This window comes from Danio rerio, chromosome 7, assembly GCF_049306965.1.
Source record: "Danio rerio strain Tuebingen ecotype United States chromosome 7, GRCz12tu, whole genome shotgun sequence".
Lineage (NCBI taxonomy): Eukaryota > Metazoa > Chordata > Actinopteri > Cypriniformes > Danionidae > Danio > Danio rerio.
Window position 1 is genome coordinate 49,865,278 of NC_133182.1, and position 22,545 is coordinate 49,887,822.

Sequence of the window (22,545 nt, forward strand, 5' to 3'; positions counted from 1 at the left end):
TGCCGATTTTGTAATGGCATACTGTACATTTCAAGCGTTTGACCCAGGTTACTGCAAAATTTAAAGTCCTTCTGCATATTTCTGCACCTATTTTGATACCTTTACATAATTAGTCACTTTAATAAACATTTATCTAAATTGTTCTTTAGTCATCTTTATTTTCATGAGTGGTCAATAGTAGGATTATATTAGTATGTCCAATATGCTTCACCCAAGCATTTTTTTCTTTTTTGTTTTGTGACAGAAATGGGATTCCATTCACCATCTGACATACAAAATACAGTAGCCAACATTTGAAGTGAATCAAAAAATCTGAAGTGAATCAGATTTGAAATTTTTCAAATCTGTCTTGCTGACGAGCAGGTTTTGTTCAACAGTTTTAGGACAGCTTTGATAAAAGGTTTTGATCCACTTCAAATATTGACTACTGTACACTATCTGACAAAAGTCTTGTCGTTGATCCCAGTTGTAAGAGCAAAAAAATAACAACTTGACTTCAAGTTGATCAATTGGAAAAGTGGCAGAAAGTAGATTTTTTTCAGATGAATCATCTGTTGAACTGAATGCCAATTATCATAAATACTGCAGAAGACCTATTGGACCTATAAAAATCAGTCAAGTTTAGTGAAGGAAAAATCATGGTTTGGGGTTACATTCAGTTTGGGGCATGCAAAAGGTCTGCAGAGTGGATAGCAACATCAACAGCCTGAGGTATCAAGAAGTGTGCTGCCATTACATCACAAACTAAAGTCCCTGAATTTGAGAAGGAGGTTAAGGTAAACCAGAATTGGTCAGCCCAGTCACCAGACATGAACATCATTGAGCATGTATGTGGTAAGATGAAGAAGGCATTGTAGATGAATCCAAAGACTCTTGATGAACTCCTGGAGTCCTGCAAAAATGTTGTCTTTGCCATTCTAGATGAATTTTTTTAATAAGTGATATGAGTCATTGCAGAGATGTATGGATGCAGTTGTCCAAGCTCATGGGAGTCAAACTTTTTCTTTTTTTTTACTGCACCATGACTTTATATTCTATACTGTACATTGTTTCAGTTTAGTGACAAGAGTCTGAGCAAAGTCAGATCTTACTCTCCTAATTACATAATTAAAAATCAAGGCATAATTATATTTTATTTTGGTAAAATACGCGTAATCTAGAGACCTTTGTCTTTCATATAAACCACTTCTAATACCAAATGATCAACTAGAAGTCAAGTTATTATTTGTTGTTCCTAAAACCTGTATAAGCGACAAGAGTTTTGTCAGGTATTTTTCTTTCCCTTTTCCTCCTACACAAAAACGTACACAAACAGAAAATAATGTGTCTTCACCTCACAGTTTAAGTACAACTTTTATTAATACTGGAATCATCACAGTGTGTTGTGTTACATTAGCTGTGACTAAACTTAACAAAAATTAGAAGGGATAAATATTACCAAAAAGGAAAATGATGTTATCAGCAACAGTGGCAAATTAGCCATAGAAGAAAATAAACAGCACAATAAATTAAAGCAGAAGAGTAAGAGAGAAAGCAGAAAGAAGTAGGACAGAGAGACAACAGCACCTGTAGCGTTACTCAACTTCAGTCAGAGGATGAAAGAGGGGATGAGGTTGGACAAAAAACAAATAAAAAAACAGATGTACACTTTATATCTTTTACACAAGAATGAAATTAAGAAACATAATAAAGTATGCTGGCTAAGTGTAAAAACGGTAGTCTGGCGTGGGTCATGAGGCTTGTGCGTGATGCTACTTGTACTGTTCCCTCCACTAATATTGGCACCCTTGGGAAATATGAGCATAGGAGACTGTAAAAAAATATTTGATTTGATCTTTTGCTCAAAATATATATTTTTAAAGAATGCAAGCACGGCATAGTTTTACAAATAAAAAAAACTAATATATCTGTCAAACGCATTGAGTCATCAACTATGTTTCCATCCAAAGATGCAAATGAAACATATGCACAAAATGGGAATATTACATAAAACATTTGTAAATAAAGTTTCCATTCAATGAGTCAAAGTCAAAATAATAATCAGCGATAAACTGGTGACAAGTATCGAAAAGAAAAAAGGATTTGCTTCAGTAGACGTCACCGAGGGTACGTTACTGTTCGTTTCTGTCTATTATTTTACAATTTGAAGACAAGTGGTATGTGAAGAGACTGAAATAGGTGTTGAAACCTTCAGTACATGTGGTCATCAGACTGCTTCTCCACTAACAAGGAGAGGGAGAAAAGCACAAGACTTTGTCTCAGAAAATAATTCTAGAAATATAATTTTGCAAGATATTGCAGACAAATTCAAAATATACATATACTTACCATATACATATGTGTGGCTTTTGACCTATTACTTTTTTGCATTGCTGTATTACTTTTTAAAGCAAAAGCTGGAATTTATTTGCAGTGTTGCCAATTATTTTCAATAAAAATGTGCTAAGCTATGAGTTTTAGTATTCATTCATTCAACCATGAAGAACTAGCAGAGAATAAAGGCTCTTGCTTTTGCACAACAAACTGAAAATTCTATGCGACTGCCACAAGGGGGTGTATTCTGGCAATAATTTTGTTATTAACTACATAATGAGAAAGATTCCTCCATTTGGGTCCAAATAGACTGAGAAGAAGCCATTTTAACTTCTCCCCCAACCTCCTGCTGGCCTGCAGGTACCCATACTAGTGGATGCTGCTCTCTCATTGACTGTAGGTAATTGCTGATGTTATTTTCAATCAAAAGGCATTTCATCAAATCGCCGACAGGTCCAGATATTTTTAGCATGCCAAATGTCTCACGGGTGTCGGTGACTCACATGCGATTCTCTCAGATCGTGTCTTTGATAGTTCATAAAAAAGTTTATCCTACTCAATTTTAAAAATTTATGCGCAACTTTCTTTTCCATTATGCAGTTTTTAATATAATATTCCAAAATATCCAAATACATGTGGATGGAAACATGGCCATTGATTACAAATAAAATTAAAGAAGTTGTTGAGCTTTACAAAATAGAAGTGGTTACAATAAAAAAGCACAAACACTGAAAATGGCCCACAATCAGAGCACTGATTAAGAAATTTCACTTGATATGAAGTGTTATGAATCAATCTAGTTTAAATGCACTGTTAAGAGGACACTCTGAGTGGCCAAAAAACTCAAAGAATCAATGATGAAGACTTTTCTTTATTTCATTTCTTATGTATTTTGCTTTAATGCAAACCCTGGGTTGTATATAGTTGTTGCTAGCTATTTATTTTGGCCTAGTTCTACAATAAGTAAACAATCACAAATAAAAATACCTTGAAAAGTTAGCTGGGTTCATAAAGTCTCCAAAACTACTATTTAATGTCATTACTTCAACACAAACTATTTGAAAAGGGTTTTAGGGGAAAAAAAAGGGAAATCTTTTGAGCAAAATATCTAAAGGTTAAATAGCAAAGACATCCTTTACAGCTGCCTTTGCTCATATTTACCGAGGGTGCCAATATTAATGGAGGGCACTGTATGAACGAGCGGCGAAGAAAGAAAAAGGCTAATGGCGTAAGACACACTACTCAGTTTCCATGACACCCGGTTGCCAAGCCCTCCCTCTGTGAGCGCAGGGGAGTCTTCAGTGAGGGGAATCACCGTGTTATGGATGAACCGAGAATGGGAGACCGGTGTCTTTTAGGACATTTTCGGGGAGCTGCACATGAGTGGTTGAGAAAAAGGGATAATGCATCACATACTGTATGTGCATGCCCAAAGGAGAATTTCATCCCTCTGTCACCTCCACCATAAGAACATTGTCTGTAGCCATTTTCAAAACGTGAAAAGGGAAATGGAATGACAGAGGAAAGGATAACGTTAATCTAGGGGGAGTGAATGTCAAAAAGGCATAAAGTTGCATAAGGCCAACATTATACTAATTGATTGTGCGCTAACTCTGGGATTTGGTCAATTGTTTTTAAATGTACGAATGGTCAGCCAATTCACTTCTATTTTTGGCATCCATTTGGCTCACCATCAAATTGTAAAGGCAGAATTAAAGACACTTTTTTATGTGCTAACATTTCATTAGGCAAATACCCTCAAAATGATGATCTGTAAAGGATACAATTCATTTTTAAACGATTACTTTTAAGGGTATAGTGGTAAACGATTACTTTTAAGGAAAAGGGAACAGTTGTGAGATGTTAGAATTAAAATAAAATGTCTTACAAGAAAAAAAAAAAAAAAAACTCACATTTCCAAACCACTTATTCCCTGATAATTCCCAAGATATCCAAGCATGCTCTAGGAACAAATCAACTTGATCTAATGAGAAAACATAACTTTTAGAAGATGGTGATTGTGTATTTAAATTGCACAATGCAGTTTTTTCAGAGGAAAAAAATTGGTATCACTTTATTTTGATGGTGCATTTAAGTATTAGTAGACTGTCTGCTTAATATCCGTTGATACCGCTCTATCAACAGTCATTTAACTGACTATAAGAAACTTTGCAAGTACATGTCAACTTACACTAACCAACCTAACAGTGTGTCTAATGAGAATTAGTTGGCATGTAGATGTAAGGTAACTTAAATTCAACAATAAAAGTGTGACCAAAAATGTATGAATTTTCATCCCAAACACATAAACATCACCCCATCAGTGGAGTTTAAACAGAAAAACTGTAAACTACTTCATACTGTGTTACAAATTCACCAAACACTCTCAAAAATACTGATACGAAAGCTGTCACTGGGATTGTATTTTTTCCCCCCAAAAGCTACATGTTGTACCTTATAAGTCAATATTGGTACCTGCTCAAGAGGACATTATGCCTGTTTCAAAGCCACAGCGGTATCACTCTATAGCCCAAGACTGGTTGCTCAACTGGACTAGACGGTATGCAGGAATAGCTTCTGTGGTTTAAATACAAATGAGCTAATGTTCAGCGCCCCCTTTTCATAGGGTGTAGCCTAAGAACACATAAAAACCAACAAAAATATTCGAAATTACCAGTAGCGGCCAATGATGGAGAAACCCAGGAAGAGGTAAGACAGCACCAAACTTCAAGACCAACTGAACAGTTAGTTGATACATTTATTTAGTAATATTATGGAGAAAACTTGATCGACTAGCATGTTATTGCTTTGCTCTGCCGTGCACTATTATAGAGCAATTCTCATGAAGTGCATGCGCACTGTGGTCCGTTCTTCGTACCTCGCTTAAATGGTCTGAGATGATTTGACAGATCCTGGATCTTTTAATCTTGATAACTGATCTCTGGCCAATTTAGTTCTTCAAATAAGTTTGCAAATCAGATTAAAATGTCTGGATGAACTGATCTCAGAGGACAGATCTATTGATCCTCGAAAACATGATCACCAATGCAATGATTGGCTGAAGGCACAGCAGCGTAATGACATCATCTGATCAATATTCTATTATATCCAATTATTTGTGAGCAAAATTACATGAAATGTGTAGTAAACGCTTTGTTAAATATGATACGCAATAACTTTCGACATTTGTTGGCTTTACACTTTCATACGTCAGGAGTATTTAGCAATTTATTTAGTTTTACATTTAGAGCGGATTTCTTAATTATAGGACCCTAGACCTATTCAAGTTTCTTAATCTGCATAAGGAATAACTGGCTGTTTAAAAAAAAAATCTGCACTAAAAAAGCACTTTGATATCGATAAAAGTGTCTGCAACTTTTGCGAATCAACCATCATATTAGTTGTGAAATCATGTGCATAAATTATTATTCATAAAAAAAAACTCAAACATTGTACATGTCTATTATTATGCACAGTATTTACTTTTATTTTGTAGTGCATATTGAATAAGTTTTATTTATGTGTTTTTAAACAAACTTGTTTTTTTTTTTGCTATGACAACAACTCTCGGATGAGTTTTGAAGAACGAAATGATCCTGGATCCTGTCAAATCATCAATAACCAAATCCACCTAATTGAGTAAAACACATACCAAGAACGAAGCCCTGGTATAGGTCTATTACTCTGAGACAACATTCTTCAGCGCATTTCATTCAAAAATTTAATTTAACCACAATGTTCAGAGTGGGTTGAATATCAAGAAACTATGGAATCTATTAGTTGTTGCATCCAACAACAGAACATCTGTAATGTGTTTTTAGTGCAAACATTGTAAATGATCAGCTGTACAGCAAACAAGTAAACAGAAATGACCAGCTTGTGCAACTCACCCAGAGAGGATCTGTTGAGCAGATCGTGAGCAGTCAAAGTGAGTTTACGATTTATGGTTGTAAAAAATACTATGGGCATAATAGGCCCATAATTATAGCTAAGCAGTACAAAAGTTTTCATTTTGAAAAAATTACCAGCCCAGTGTCAGATTTGATATCGTTCATATTTCTGAGAGTGAAACATGTAATAGTTATTAATTGCCATAAGGCCGTGTTGAATAAATCCTGAGCTTTACAAACTTTAGTTCTATTATTTTAACCAATATAATCATATTTTCACATCTGAATAGTGATGCCTGCCATGTAATGAGCATTTCAAGCCATTCAAAGGGAGACAAATGAGAATGATGTGAGTAATGTCAAACACTTAAAAAAAAAAAGAAAAGAAAAAGAGAAAGGAAATGTATGTGTGATCACCTGAGAGCCAAAAGAGTCTGTCTGCTGTGTGAATGTGCAGGTATTGAGACGCTGAAGGCTGAGCTCATGAGTGACACTGAGTTTTTTTTCTATCCCACCGTTTCCTCCAGAGGGCCTTTTAACTGTCATCTCGCTTCATGACCTCGGGAGCCGAAACCCGCAGAGTCTGACATTACAATAAAGAGAAAACAGTAAGCCAACTACCTGCAATCAGGCTTTTGTGTCTTTTCTTTCCCTCCCACTTGTTCTCCACCAGTTTCCTTCAGCAATTATTCTCCACTGGCCTTGTCTTTCTCACTCTTACTCTATCTCATTCTTCTCTCTCTCTTTCCCTTTTTATCCACTCCCATCTTCTTTCCTGTCGCATCCTGCTAAATTAAACTTCTTTGTGATTTGTCACTACATAAAGCAGGCTACGAAAATTCACATGAAATATACAGATATGTAACCGCTTGATATGTTTGTTTTTTCTCTCTTTTTATTTCATCCAGCAAACTGCATCATATTGCTGTTAATGAACTAGTTATTTGCTTGCGTCACTGAAAGTTTTAGTTTTTAGTGAAGCTATTTGTTTACTGTTTGCACAATACGTGTGTGTTTGTGTGTATGTATGTATGTATGTATATATGTATGAGCAATATCACACTCGTAGCAGTGCGATACGGCTGTATATCGGCACTGGTGAGAGGCTGGCCTTAGTACCCCCATCAGTGCTGATATACAGCCATATCGCACTGCTACGAGTGTGATATTGCGTTTATACAACAGTTTAACGGCATAATTATGTATATAAAAACAAAATCAAACTCAGAGAGTCTCAAAAACCCTTTTGTATGTGGAACTACTTTCTTCTGGATTCAAAGCATAAGCTGACAGTTAAACAGCTGGGCAAGCATCTTTTAAACTTTAGATCTGTGTCTGCTTTTTGCTGGCTGTATGTGGGCAGAGTAATACACAAAGGGTAAAGAAGCTGTACGGGTGCTGATATTACTTAAATATATCACCGCTATCAGCCAATCAGATTCGAGAACCAGACAGAACTGTTGTATAAATAAATATATATATATATATATATATATATATATATATATATATATATATATATATATATATATATATATATATATATATATATATATACAACAGTTCTGTCTGGTTCTTGAATCCGATTGGCTGACAGCCATGCCGTACTGCCACTTCACCCTTTTGCATTACTCCACCTACATACAGCATAAAGGAACAAGCAGAGGACACTCAACAGTTTGACAAATATTGCTGCTGTTGGACAACACAATGTACTTTTGAGGCTTTTTTTGTGGAGAATGTAATTGTAGTTTTAAAAGATTTATAATTTCGGACTCAGTGCATTGGCCACCATCAGCTTGTCTTGGCAGACCAAAGAAAGTAAGGGTTGACGTTCAGCCACAAGATGGCAACAGACACCACTTAATAAGTCCTTAGAGGAGAAAAACAGCGTTTTCTCAAAGAAAGTTTCAAATTACAGCTGAACAAACCCGTATCAATCAGCTAACTGACATTCTATGTCGATCTCTCTCTCTTGTATTTTGTATTGCTGTACTTATACCACAAAAACAGGTAGTGTTTGCTTTGCTCTGGCTTTTTTAGGGTTAAATATTGTGATCTCCCAATTGCAAAAAAAATAAAAAATACTGGGAAATCTCTGTAGACTGATGGCATTTCATGCTGTTCAAACTTATAATCTTACAATGTGAGCAAAATTACCTGTTCTGTCATCACTTTAGACATTACGCTAGAGAATCGTTCAAATACTAGCTCTAAAGTGATGTACTCCTGCTCTGGCTGCAGATGTGAATGAATGGAGGAAGAAAGTAGTTCCTCATACAAAAGGGTTTTTGAGACTCTCTGTGTTTAATTTTCTATTTTTTGGATACATGATTATGCTGTCGAACTGTTGTATAAACGCAATATCACACGAGTAGCATTGTAATGTGGCTGTATATCGGCACAGGTGGAACAGTAAGGCACTCAGCCTGTAGCCTCGGGCCAACACACGCCTCCCAACAGTGCCAATATACAGCCACATTACACTGCTGCTCGTGTGATATTGCTTTATATATATATATATATATATATATATATATATATATATATATATATATATATATATATATATATTTATTTATACATACACAGACACACTTCATAGAAAGTTTTGATCTTCATTGGCTGGCAGTGTGGGCTTAGAATTGCCATAACCTTGTTCTTTCCTTCCAGTCTGCTCTCAATTCGGCACTATTTTAAGGGTGAGATTGGCACACTCGAGCAAACTGTCACAAAGCAGACACACTTTTTTTTCTCCTTTTGAACACGCTACAGGCATTCCTAAAACAGAGTGCTCTATGCAAAATAAATAATTTAAAAGCAACCCAAAAGTCAGAGTAAGGAGCAAGTGTCTGGCGCAACAGCACTATTTATGACCGCAGGGGTTAGAGGGAGTCTTGAGAGAACAGAAAGTCACTCACAAACAGACACTACATGACTAAAACTATGTTTTGACCTCCTAAGTATCACTTCCACATCCAGTATCATCACAGAGCATTGTGGGTTTTTTTTCTTCACGTCGGGTGAACCGGGGGTAACCAGTGACCTTTCGTGTCATAGGTATTTACTCCTATATTCATCTATAACAGGCAGTGGAATGCTTTTATCATAAACAACTGGATGAGTTTTCTTGCCAGAGTTCATTCTCTCCACCTCCTTTATTCATCCCTTCCTCCCACTGCAGATCCAAAGTTCATTTTTATGTCCCAAAAAATGGCAGCCAGGTGTGTGCCTTCATCTTAGCTCGTTCTCTCCACCCCATCCTAAGGTTATTTCAGGGGACTGTGGTTTGAGGCTTGACATGTAAAAGAACATTCCTGAATAACTCAAAGTATAATAGAAGCTCAGACTGGAAATTAAAAATAACGCACCAGCAAATTCCCTTCTAGATCATCAGTCATGCTTTGCCTTAAAGTTCAGTTTGTTAACAGTTACTGCAGTAAGTGTCAAGCACTAACAATGAACAACATTTAATAAAAGATTATTCATAAATTATAAATATTCCTGTGATGGCAAATATGCATCATCAGCTTCTGTGGCTAGTGTGCTTTAGGAATCATACTTGTCATTTTTAATGGGAGAAAAAGCATTGATATACTTAATTGTTCTTGATTATATATATATATATATATATATATATATATATATATATATATATATATATATATACACTTAATAAAGTGCAAAATAAAACATTTACATGAAATTGAAATATTTTTGTAATATTACTAATGTATTTAATGTTACGTTGAATTAATTTAATTGAGTTTAGTTAATCAGTTTACATAATGAAGTGTTAATTCATGTAAGTACTAGTGTCTATTTTCAAATTATTTACTGATTTCAGGTCATACAGCTGAAAATATCAACAATTTAAACAATTTTTATAATGAGTTTTATAATGAATTTAACCTATGTAGTTGAATAAACTGTACTTTGTTAGTACATGACACTCATGCATTAACTGATATTGTTAACAAACTGAACAATTGTTACCAAAATCTTCTTCCCGCAATCTCTGCTTCACATCCCTTCTCCTATTTCATGACATTGCTATACGCATTCACCTCCCTATGTACCAGGACACATGACCGCAGCGTCTCACAGCATTCACCACACACAGTGTGGCCACAGTGACAACTAGTGGTCAAAACTACACCTTCAAAGTGCTCTGCCTTCTCTCGATTTCCCATTTTTAAATAAGCCACAAGAAGTCTTCGAAAGCATCTGCTTCTCTAAAGACACCTGAACATCAAAAACATCTTCAAAACCTTCCCCCAACAAATAAAAACTAAAGAAAAAAGTCATTATTGCTCCACATTATCATGGCATATTTCACTCTAATTCTACAAAAATCCACATACCTGACAAAAATGTTTAGCGACTGCTCGTAAATAAAACAAGACAACAGAAGTGTACAAATAAAAGATACATGGCATCCCTCTACGCAACCACGAGCTGACCTGCAGCAGAGCCCTGCTCACCTCCAGCCTGCAGACCAACACACGACAGCCAAACCACTACGCTTTCAGGAAGTGATGTCAGATTTTCTGGAGGTGAGGGCGGGGTTAGAGAGAGCACTGTGGAGGGCAAGACCCTGCAAACCCCATGAGCTTCTCCAGCACTGACTCCTGGGATCCATCATTTGGGTGGGGCCTTAATTCTAGGGGGACCATGCTGAAATCTGGAGGAGATCGCAAAAAATAATCCCCCAAACATCCTGGTCCCTTGTTCTTTCAGTAGTTAATTGTCTGACTACAGTTCGACTATCCCGTGGTGATGGGCGTGTTAATAAGACAAACATGCGTTCGGACACGCTAAGAGTTATAGTGGCTTGAGCCTGCTGTTACATATCATTTACTTTTTTTTTTTCGTTACTGTTATTCATTATTTTCTATAATGACTTTAAACATTTAATTTTTAATCCTCTTTTTCATAGCTCCTTCTCTAAAGAGAGTCATTGTGAAGTTTTATCTTTTTTTCTGGGTTACTTCACTCTTATTCTCCCATCTCTCCAGGAGGCATCACAAAATCCGGGGTGCAGAGCGGTCGTTGGAGACGGTTTTGCGCAGGCGCACCCCTCGACGGATAGACTTCAGCATGTCCCCTTCCTCCTGGGCCGCTTCGGGGTCAACTTGAGCTTCCGGGCCTGGCGGTGGCTGGTTCGGAAGTGAGGGGAAAGGGAACTGGCCCTCACCTAAGGCGTGAGCACTGGCCACCAGCTCCCCAATCTTCTCCACCAGACTGTGGCGATTGGCGGCCAGCAGGTGATCTTCTTCGCCTGGCTGCCCATATACACTCATTTCCAAGCCACCTACGCCACCTGAACCCCAGGCGGTGTTCGGCAGGCTCAGCCTCTTCGGAGAGGCCTTCACGTACTCCAGAGCTCCTGGGGAGGCGTCATCGGGCACATAAAAGACACATTCTTCGCTGCCCACACGAGCGGGAGGACCAGTGGACCCGCCGGGTGAGTCAGGCACAGTGGGGGTCTTGACTGGCACGATGGGTGGGCGTATAGGAATAGGCCCAGCATTGGAAAGGGTGCGTCTCACCCCGGGCTTTGTAGATGGTGTTCGGCGGATAGTGGCCGTACCGGGGATACCACCCCCTCCACCAGGTGGTCCGCCCAGAGCTCCCACTCCGCTTGGCAGACCTGCTGTGCTGGCAGGACGCTTAGTCTGTATCATGCGACGGTAATTCTGGGCGATATTACTGTGGCGGGGAATCGTGGAGGATTTATCAAATTCAGCCTGACCATCGGCCTCAGTGTCTCCATTCACTGAGTAACCGTCGTAATCGGAGCCTGGCAAGAAAGAAAATCCCACTTATTATGTCTCATAACTTGTTTTTAGGCTCATATAGATGTGAGTTGCTAGTACAGGAGGATGTGTGTGTTACCCTGTGAAGGGATGGTGTCTTCTGAGCAGGATGGGGTAGTTGTCTGAGTGCTGTATCCACTGGAGTACTGAAGGGAGTCGCGGCTGCTCTTCTGCTGCTCCATGCTGAGGCCTCGAGTGAGCACCATGGCCAGATCACTCGCAGCTGGAGAGACCTCCTCACCGTGCTGAACAATCACACAAAACACACATACAGTTACAACGTGTATTGGGACAGCCACACGGGGTCTAAAATTGATGAAGTAACAAAAGTAAAACTCAGAGCTGGTAAGTAAAGAATGGTGTTATAGAATGTGATGTACAGGGGTATTCGACAGCAAGGTGCTCTCTAGGTGCACTGGTTTCCTCCACAGTTCAAAGACATGCGGTAGGTTACCTGGATAAACTAAATTAGCCGTAATGTGAGTGTGTGTGTGAATGAGAGAGTTTATGGGTGTTTCTCAGTGCTGGGTTGTGCCTGGAAGGTCATCTGCGGCCTAAACATACAGTATGGCAAAGTAATTGGAAATTTATTCCACTGAGGCAGCCCCTGATAAATCAGGAATTTATCAGGTCTGATCTAAGCTTGAGGATGATGAGCGATTGAGCTAAAACTCGCTCATTCAGAGGTGGGAGCTGGCAGATGTCCAACAACTTTAATCTTGAGGTAAACAAAAAACAAAAGTTTCCACATGGAGCTCCTTCATGGGACTCCACACTTGTAAACACTCGCTCCATCGGGCTTGTGGCTCTCAGCATCGCCCACACTTGTCACAGCTACCAAGCCAACCAATCAAGAGCTTGAACTACGCGTTATAGTGACGTTTAGTTAAATTTTTTGTTGCGTGTTAGCCACAGTGAGGGGTATGCGACCACACAAAGGCTGCACCAGGCCATTTTAGACACAGTATGATCGTCTGAGACAAATTTGGGAACTCCTAAAAGATTCATGAAATTCTAATCTAAAACCTGTGATGTTATATCATTGATTTGACGTGTTCACCAACAGCTGCCCAATGGCTGCTGTGATCAGATTTTCCTTCCCATGAAGTTCTGACAGTGTCAGACACTCTTCTGCAGAGTAACATCAGCTGTGACGAATGTAAATCCAATAACCAATATGAGTGCCAAATTTGACTTCAAGTCACCATAAGGAATATTAAAAGATAATTTTTAAGCACATTTTATGAGTTACATGCTGTATTATCTGAAGCACATTAAAAATATTTAAATGAGAAATTTGAAAAATGAACAATAATTAAAATTAGAGAACAATTTCAGAAGACTTTAAAGCTCAGCACACTTGCAGCTTTTTATTTAATCATAAACGATTGTACCCAAAACTTCATCAGAGGGGAAATATGATCACAAAAGTAATTAAGTGGCCAAACTAATAATCAAAGACCACAGATTTTTGCTTATGATTACAAAAATCTTTTAACATTTCCCAAGTTTGTCTCAGATGACCAAATCATGGCTGAAATCACAGTGTGAGCAGGGCAAAATATTGGAGTTAATCTGCCACCTGGTGGCAATTTTCTTAATTATCTTCTGAACCCTATTCAACTAGCAGTATAAATTTACAGTTTTCTTTGCAAGATGGTGAACTATTCCAAAATAAATCCAGAACAGTATAACATTAGGTTGTTCAGATGAAGGACAAAGCAGGATTTTTTCAATCACAGCAAGAGAAGTGCTGCTTTAATCTATTCTTTCTATGATACTGATTTTTGTTTTAAAATGTGTCTAATTCAAGTCCACAAAAATGCTGGTCGTCCTTGAAAGACAAACATATTAGAGGAGAGGATAATGTGGAGAATCTCAATGGGCAATCGGTTCAACAGTGCAACTGGAAATGCTCATCAGTTCAACACTGAAGAGGGTAAAGATCTTTCCTGGCATTTAGTGTTTCTACATTTAAGAGAGTTTAAAATGAAAGCTCACTGGTGCTGAAGGTGCTACACCTTTTTTTCTGAAAATATTAGCAAATTGTTTTCTTGTTTTCATCTACCTTGTATATTAGACTATAATAACATTAAATCTAATGTATTGCATGTTTTCAAAATTTAAGTTGCTAATAACATGCGGCAAACATCTTCCCAATTTTCAATGAAATTGGCTTATAAATATGTTGTAAATTTATTAAAAAAAACATGCTTTGTTACATTTTTCCACCCAACTGAGCAGAGTAGAATTGTAACATTTCTAAAAAGTAACATAAAAAAGTAGTATAAAAATATATTTGGAGTATTAGCAGCAATTAAGGGGCCAAGCAGTCCAGAGGCAGATTGAGCACATTTGTCGCTGCCGATTACAAAAACCGTTTCGCCTTTTGACACAAATATTACAACACTTGGTCATCATGGTCTGCCAATGATCTGAGTCAAATTTGTTGATATTTCGGCAAACGGTCTGGGAGGAGTTTGCAAAAACTCTTTCTGAACAAATTCAATATGGCGAACAGGAAGTTTAGCCAAATATGGCATATTTGGTATCAATGTTTTCAGCATGACCCAAGTAATAAGTTGCTTCAGATGACCTTGGGCCATGGTTGTCATAACACATACTAAGTTTGGTGTGAAGATGTCAATGCATTACTGAGATATCGCCTCAAGTCCATCTTGGCAAGCTCTACATTAGATTTGTTTGCAAGTTAAACAAAAACGGTTGGTCTAATCTACCTGAATTCCATTAATATTGGTCAGCAGGGTCTGTAGATCATGTGATTCAATTTTGGTAAAAAACGAAAACACGGCCTAGGACGAGTTCAATAAAACATGTTTTGCTAATTTTTTAATAGTATTTTTAATAGGAAAAACATTTTCATGATAGAAAATTACATTATACGGTTCATTTAAATTGATTTATGCCAAGGAATCAGAGGGAAAAATCTGAAAAATTGAGAGCCAATTCAGTTCAAAAGTTATATCAATAAACATAAGTGACACTTTGTACAAGTGGTGGCACTAGAGTGTTTGAGTTAGACACTTCATGTTTGCTCTGGTTAATGATTAGTTGGCCCTCTATCATTGTGCCAAATTATACAACTTATGCGCATACAGTTATATGGGCAGCCATTCAAATCTGGCGGAAGAAGAAACGGAAACGGAAGAATAAATGGTCACTCGACAATAAGGTTCATTAGTTAATGTTAATTAATGCATTTACTAACATGAACAAACAATGAACAATACATTTACTACTGTTTTTGTTCATGTTAGTTAACGTTAGTTAATGAAAATACAGTAGTTCATTGTTAGTTTGTTAACTCATGGTGCATTAACTAATGTTAACACGCATGGACTCGGGTGTTAATAATGCTTTAGTAAATGTTCAATTATGATTAATAAATGCTGTACATGTGTTGTTCATGATTAGTTCATGTTAGTAAATGCATTAACTAATGAACCTTATTGTAAAGTGTTACCGAATAATTTAGTAATAGGAATGCCAACAAAACAATAGGTGCCTATGCACATATTGCAACTCATTAAGTTTAAAAATGTATTCATTTATTTAAAAGCATTAATTGATTTATTTTTTGTTGTTGTTGTTGTTTTTATAATTGTTTAAAAAAAACTGTAAGCCATTTTATGATCCCTTTAAATGGAGCCAAGGTCCTCCTGGTTTAGAGGCTCTTGTCTTCAGAATCAGAAAGCCCCAAATACAAACTGCTTTTCATTTTTACATCCACAATCTCCATGCTGAATATTTAATATGTGGTGAAAGTTACCTTGGCGGCTATAGTGGCCGGGGTCATCCTTGGCCTCTGGGGATCTTCTGAATATCCCTGTGACTGAGGAGAGGTTTCTGCCACAGGCTCTTTCCTCCTCTGCAGTGTGCTGGCCAGCGGCTGATCACTCGAACCTACCTTTGACCAATCCTGAAGAAGCAGAGGCTGTTAGTAAAGGTCATCGCAAAGCAACTAATGCAACGGTCTCGGGGTCGAGAGAGAAGATAGGCCCGCGATCCAGCAGTTTGAGTGTCCTTTCAAAAGATAAGGTCTCATGTGCTTTAGAAAAAGCCAAATCTCAGTGTTTGAGGTGGAGAGACTCACAGGTACCTTCCGTGGCCTGCTCGGTTTAGCAAATCTCACAGCCAGAGATTTGAAACCAGGATTACACAGCCAACAGAAAAGGTGCATGTTAAAAAGCAAAATGAGGTAATGAATGAGGTTAAGCAGAATGAAACACAACAGCACACTGTCAAGAAGTGTTATTCTGAAAGGCACATATTCAACTCTGGAGCTGCACGATATGGAAAGAATTTGATCCTGTGTATTCTTTTGTGATATCTATCACAATATGACAGGTATAACATTATTCAATTAATGTTTTTTTGGCCAATGAATCTGCAGGTTTTTATTAAAGTCAGTTAAAAAAAAAGTAAAGAATAGGTGTAGATACAGATGTTATTGTGGCAACTTTAACTGTATTTTTTTATCCTGTGTATGCATTTGTAGGATTTCCATTTAAAATACAAAGATTATTATTATTATTATTATTATTATTTTGCAAAAACAAGTATTTTATTTTATATAGTTTAATAACAAGCAGGAAAAAGGCATGGGCCAACGACATGACCACATTGAAACAGTGGTCATATAACTTGCCTAATTACCCTAACCTGCCTAGTTAACCTAATTAACCTAGTTAAGCCTTTAAATGTCAATTTAAGCTGTATAGAAGTGTCTTGAAAAATATCTAGTCAAATATTATTTACTGTCATCATGGCAAAGATAAAATAAATCAGTTATTAGAAATGAGTTATTAAAACTATTATGTTTATAAATGTGTTAAAAAATTCTTCTCACTGTTAAACAGTAATTTGAAAACAGAATGAAAATTTAACAGAAGGGCTAATAATTCTGACTTCATCTATATATCGTGCAGCCCAACGCAACAGGCAAAAACAACACACATAACAGAAGAGGAAGTAACCAAAACTGCAATGAGAAGTGCCAATGGAGACAAACCTTCCAGCAAGGAACCTTGGATGTGGGAGAGGGTGTGTTGGATCCAGGGGAGCGGTTATAGGGTGGGGACGCAGGAAGAATGACAGAGAAAGGCCTGATGGAGCCAGTGTGAGAGAGAGCAGGGCGGAAGGTAGCGAAGGACGAGCCAAACTGCGGAATGGAGAGATAAGATCGAGACCGTCAGAGCAGTAGCAGACCCCTGTCCCCTTACACATGAGGGACCCGAGCCTTTTGGCCACTGAGCGGTATAGTACAATATGGTACAGTTTTGTATTGTCTAACACTTTTTTTATCTGTTTCCAAAAAGTTCCAAAAACCGAACCATACCACTTTTTGGGTACCCTTTCTAAAGATATTTTCTTTTTGTGTACACTCACCTTTTTAAATAACAAACTTGAGCTCATGATAATAACTTGCACATTATTATTGAAGAGCAGCTTCTCACACTCTTTCAGAAATGGACAAATGAGAGAGTGATATAGGAAAAAACAAACAAATCAAAAACAAAATAAACAGCAATGTTTAATTTAGGGCTGGGCGATAAAATCGGTCTCAAGATTTGTTGAAAAAATACAATTGTCAATATTGATAAAAAAAAAAAAAGATTCAGTATGTAGTTTGAGTATGAAACACTATACTTATATATTAAAATGTGGCTGCTGACCACGTGTCTTGGAAGAAATGGAAGAAATGCCAACAAGCTTAGTGTGTAAGTTTAGGCTTTAAGTCATAATCAATAGAGGCGCGTGACTTGCACAACGCGCATACGAGAGTGACGTACACATGTTGTGCAAGCAGCACGCTTGCACACATTTTCCAGCAGCACCTAGTTAAAAACATCTCATTTTGTATGGAACATTTTGTACGGAATATACTGTACACATTTCAGTAATAACGGCAGACGTATTACCTCAGACAAACACAGCGCATCCAAACACTGCAGTGCTTTTTACTTTTCTCCATAAACTTGCAGCAATGTTTGTTCATTTGTCATCCTCTGAGAAAATGCTTGATGGTCACCTAACTACAGAAAGACTGCAAAGCCGATTGTAAATGGTCAAGGAATCCACATGCACACGCTTGTCACTTCAGGTCAGAGTAACAACATATGCGAAAATAAGTGCAGTTTCTAGCAACAGTAAGGAGATTGTAAATAAAAAAGGATTTTTTGGCTTTTTGGTTTCTTTTCCTGTGCAATCTAGCCACTAGCTATCCATCAGAAAGACTTAGGAAGTCATTCAATTGAATTAATGTTGCAATATGTATTTGAATAATGATGGTTAGTTCCTTTACTTGAAAGCTCAGATTTTATTCATTTATTTATTTTCTTGTCGGCTTAGTCCCTTTATTAATCCGAGGTCGCCACAGCGGAATGAACCACCAACTTATCCAGCATGTTTTACGCAGCGGATGCCCTTCCAGCCGCAACCCATCTCTGGGAAACATCCACACACACATTCACACACACACTCATACACTACGGACAATTTAGCCTACCCAATTCACCTGTACCGCATGTCTTTGGACTGTGGGGGAAACCGGAGCACCCGGAGGAAACCCACGCGAACACAGGGAGAACATGCAAACTCCACACAGAAATGTCAACTGAGCCGAGGCTCGAACCAGTGACCCAGCGATCTTCTTGCTGTGAAGCGACAGCACTACCTACTGCACCACTGCTTCGCCCCAAGCTCAGATTTGATTATCATAATTTATTTTGTTTACAGAATTTAATATGAACTGTATCATTATTATTTATATATCAAGTTTAAGAGTCTCTTTAACACTTATGTTTATTTTATTATAAAGAGATCAGATATTTTGTTTATATTTTTAGTTTTTGACTATTAAACTATTTGCCTAAATAATGTTGTTGAATTTAAATAAAGTGGTTTATATATATATATATATATATATATATATATATATATATATATATATATATATATATATATATATATATATATATATATATATATATATATATATATATATCCTAAATGTATTGTTAAAAAATGTTCAATGGTTATCCATATCGAATGATATGAAACATAATATTGTGATTTTTTAAATACATTTTTTTTTTTTTTTTTGCAATATTGCCCAGCCCTAATTCAATTATTATCCTTTTTGGGCTGTTATGAATGACTGAATTACTTTTTACAAGAGGTTACAAGTGCTAAGAATAAAGATACAGATGGGAAGTTTGCACTGACTGTATACTGTAAATGAAAAAGCGTATTTATTGACTGCCTTAGTCCTATCACTTTAAAGTAACAAACCCCGTACATCTCTCTATATTTAGGCTAAAACAATGCTTTATTTATTTATTTATCTTTTATTTCATTAATTTTAATTTGGCAGTGGAGACACAAGTCTGATAAAGGTGACCTGTCCTGTACCATATCGAACTGAATCATACAACTCAGTGGAAATGAGCCATTAGTGTATGTGAGTGTGTGTGGTGTTTCCAAATACAGGAAATATCAGATCTAAAGACAGAAAAAAAGACCAAACCAGCAACAAGGACAAAGAAGATTCCAGACTCACAGACAGACAATAGCAAACATCATCACATGTACTGCAGGTGTGGAGCTCAGACACTTACTGTTGTTGGAGAGCTACACTCACTCACTGACTGACAGGTCTCAGACGCCTCTGAGGACGCTGAACTGGAGGACTTCTGAAACACAGATAGCCATAGGTGAGGGGTCAGCAGGTAAAGCCTCTGGGTATTTTATCATAGTGGAAGGATTAATTTCACACTTTATTAAAATCACATTTAAAATTACTCAATGATTTTAACCGGAAAACTTGAGTCTGAAAGTCACACAGAAGAGTTCTAGAGATGTCCTTCATAAACATTTAAACTATTATACACCGTATCAAAACAAATGCATAATAAAACTTTCAGTATTTACATTAACTTAATCAGATTACAACATGTTTTATTATTATTATCATCATTTTTTGTTAAACTAAATTTAACTTAATGTTTTAAGTTAGCTTAATTAATGCATAACTTGAAAAGGTAAGTGAGCATCATTTTACAGTGGATGAGTGGAATCGTTATGCTTTAAATATGTACACTGTAAAACATATTGGTTGCCTTAAATTTTCAGCTGAATCAAATAAACCTTATGAGTCAGTTGAACTCCTATTATGTCAACTTGACTTAAAACAGCTTGCAAAACCTATAAAATTAAGTTGGAACAAGATTATCTTAGTTTATTATGTTAAATTGAACTAAAAGCATATGTTGTCATGACTAATGAATTATATAAGTTTTTTTTACAGAGCAGTTTTATTAAATATAAATGTTAAGGTTAGTTATAGTCAGTGATCGAAATGAGAGGGGATGTCAGGGAATGGCATCTCCCTTATAGAAGAAAATAATAAAAAGCATCCCCTTTGTAAAACCACCATCCCCCCTAACCATCCCCTTTAGCTTAACAACAGTGTGTGTAATGTAAAACTTATCATGCAATTAAATATTAAAATTGTCTCTTTATGGTAGTTTAGGACTTGTAAACAACAACGAGTGACCAATCAGAACTCAGTATTGTAATAAGGCACCACGCACAAGAGCAATACAGTTCATTGCATCATTTCACACAATTTTCAAAATGTCTAAAAGCATTTCAGACGCAAAGTTTTACATTGTTTAAAAAGAAGAGAACAGAAGGTATGATATTCAGTTGGTTATTATAAACAGTTGAAGTCAGGATTTATGGCCCCCTTGTTTATTTTTCCCCCAAATTTCTGTTTAACGGAGAGACTTTTTAAAACACATTTATTACCCTAATAGTTTTGAGAACTCATCTCTAATAACTGATTTATTTTATCTTTGCCATGATGACAGTAAATAATATTTGACTAGATATTTTTCAGGACACTTCTATACAGCTTAAAGTGACATTTAGAGGCTTAACTAGGTTAATTAGGTTAACTTGGGAGGTTAGGGTAATTGGGCAGGTTATTGTATAATGGTGGTTTGTTCTGTAGACTATCGAAAAAAAAAATATATAGCTTAAAGGGGCTAATAAATTTGACCGAAATAAAACAAATAGCCTTTCTCCAGAAAAAAAAAAAAAAAAAAATCATCAGACATACTGTGAATATTGCTTTGCTCTGTTTAACATAATTTGGGAAATATATATATAAAAAAATTCAAAAAGGGGGGTAATAATTCGGACTGCAACTATATATATGCTGTACCTGCCCTGCATAACTGCATTTCAGAACAGTTTAGGCAGCTTGACATGAGTGTAACTTCAGCTGTTCTACAGTATATTCACTGTAAAACATAGTTAACAGGGCTTGCTAACATTTACTTAAGCAACCCAAGTTTTGCTGTAACATTTAAGTTCCGGAAGCTTTCAGGTTCCCTTTTTCTAAAATGAACTATTATTATTATCCCTAAAATCAGAACGCAAATTGTGTTGCATTAAAAGTGTTAAAAACGATAAAAAGATCCATATGGTAATCATTGGCTAAAATCTAAGCATATGCCTGAATCTTCATGCCTTGTGTGTTTCTGACTTTTCTTCATTAGTTTGACCCTCAACTTGCTTATCTTATATATCTTGCATCCGAAAGCTAATGAAAGAACTTTAGAGGCAGCATTCCAAGGCAGGACGGCATCAAGGCATGTTCCAATCCAAATTCTGCTTCACTTTCTGCCTCGAGAGGCTCCTTCTTCTGAGTGAATTTTGAAGGCAGCATTGATATGTCCTTCGCTACCTTCAATATTTTATAACTCTCTCATTTCTCAAAGTCTGAAATAGTTTTTTTTTTTCCAAGCGCTGCTCAGGTACAATTTTGTCTGTTTCTCTGTAATTTTGTAAATGTATGTTTTCAGCCAACTTTTTCCACTTAAGATGGCATCTCTAGTGAGAAGTTAGTATTGCAGTAAGCAAATATTCCCTAAGTTATGATCAAAGCTCTCCCTATTTTGGTGTATGAGATTAAATCTTCATGCTGTTTCAGAAGTCTGTCTGAAATCCAGTTTAACAGATGCCTTTGTGCACGAACGCTGCCTCCAGAGACACTGACTGATAAGTGAGCTGACTAAGCTTATACAGTACAGTCCGTACACAGCCATAGTGAGAAATACATTTTAACCATGTGCTTGGTAGATTCACAACCAGGCAAAATCTTTTTTCCCCCTATGATTAGTAAAAACAGCATTTGAGCTCAAAGAAAACTGAATTTCTCTTGCTTTCCTCCAAGAAACATGCTTAAGGAAGCACCTCCCGGCGATCATACTGTAAAGCTGATGTTCCACATGCAATGCTTCACAAGCACATTTCAAGCACTGCACCACTTTCTATCCCTTTTTTTATTCAAGGGAATGTGAAATGTCAACCTCCCCCTCTTGCTGAAAATGAACAGTACATTTCTGACATGCGACTGGTTCAACTCGATCATATCAGCCTAGTCCACAAGAGGTCACTGTGATCTTTCAGACTAGACAGGAATTTGTCTGGGA

The 22,545-nt window shown here is 36.9% G+C and overlaps 2 protein-coding genes across 21 annotated transcripts in view; one reads left to right on the plus strand and one right to left on the minus strand.

The window, feature by feature from the left end:
• Positions 1-22,545, plus strand: part of acana (aggrecan a) — a 904,300-nt gene that overhangs the window by 144,073 nt on the left and 737,682 nt on the right. The gene's annotated exons all lie outside the window — the stretch shown is intronic.
• mtss1lb (MTSS I-BAR domain containing 2b) overlaps positions 11,133-22,545 on the minus strand; it is a 196,998-nt gene continuing 185,585 nt past the window's right edge. For 10 of the 19 annotated variants that reach the window (XM_073907297.1, XM_073907292.1, XM_073907298.1 and 7 more), the window contains 4 exons: positions 19,663-19,737; positions 15,813-15,962; positions 12,102-12,267; positions 11,133-12,006 (listed from right to left, as the gene is read on the minus strand). In XM_073907297.1, coding sequence (XP_073763398.1) covers positions 11,228-12,006; positions 12,102-12,267; positions 15,813-15,962; positions 19,663-19,737 — 1,170 coding nt within the window. In that variant the 3' untranslated portion in view covers positions 11,133-11,227. Of the gene's footprint in view, positions 12,007-12,101; positions 12,268-15,812; positions 15,963-17,054; positions 17,205-19,662; positions 19,738-22,545 lie in introns of all 19 variants that reach the window. The other 9 variants (XM_073907285.1, XM_073907290.1, XM_073907287.1 and 6 more) reach the window with 1 other exon arrangement.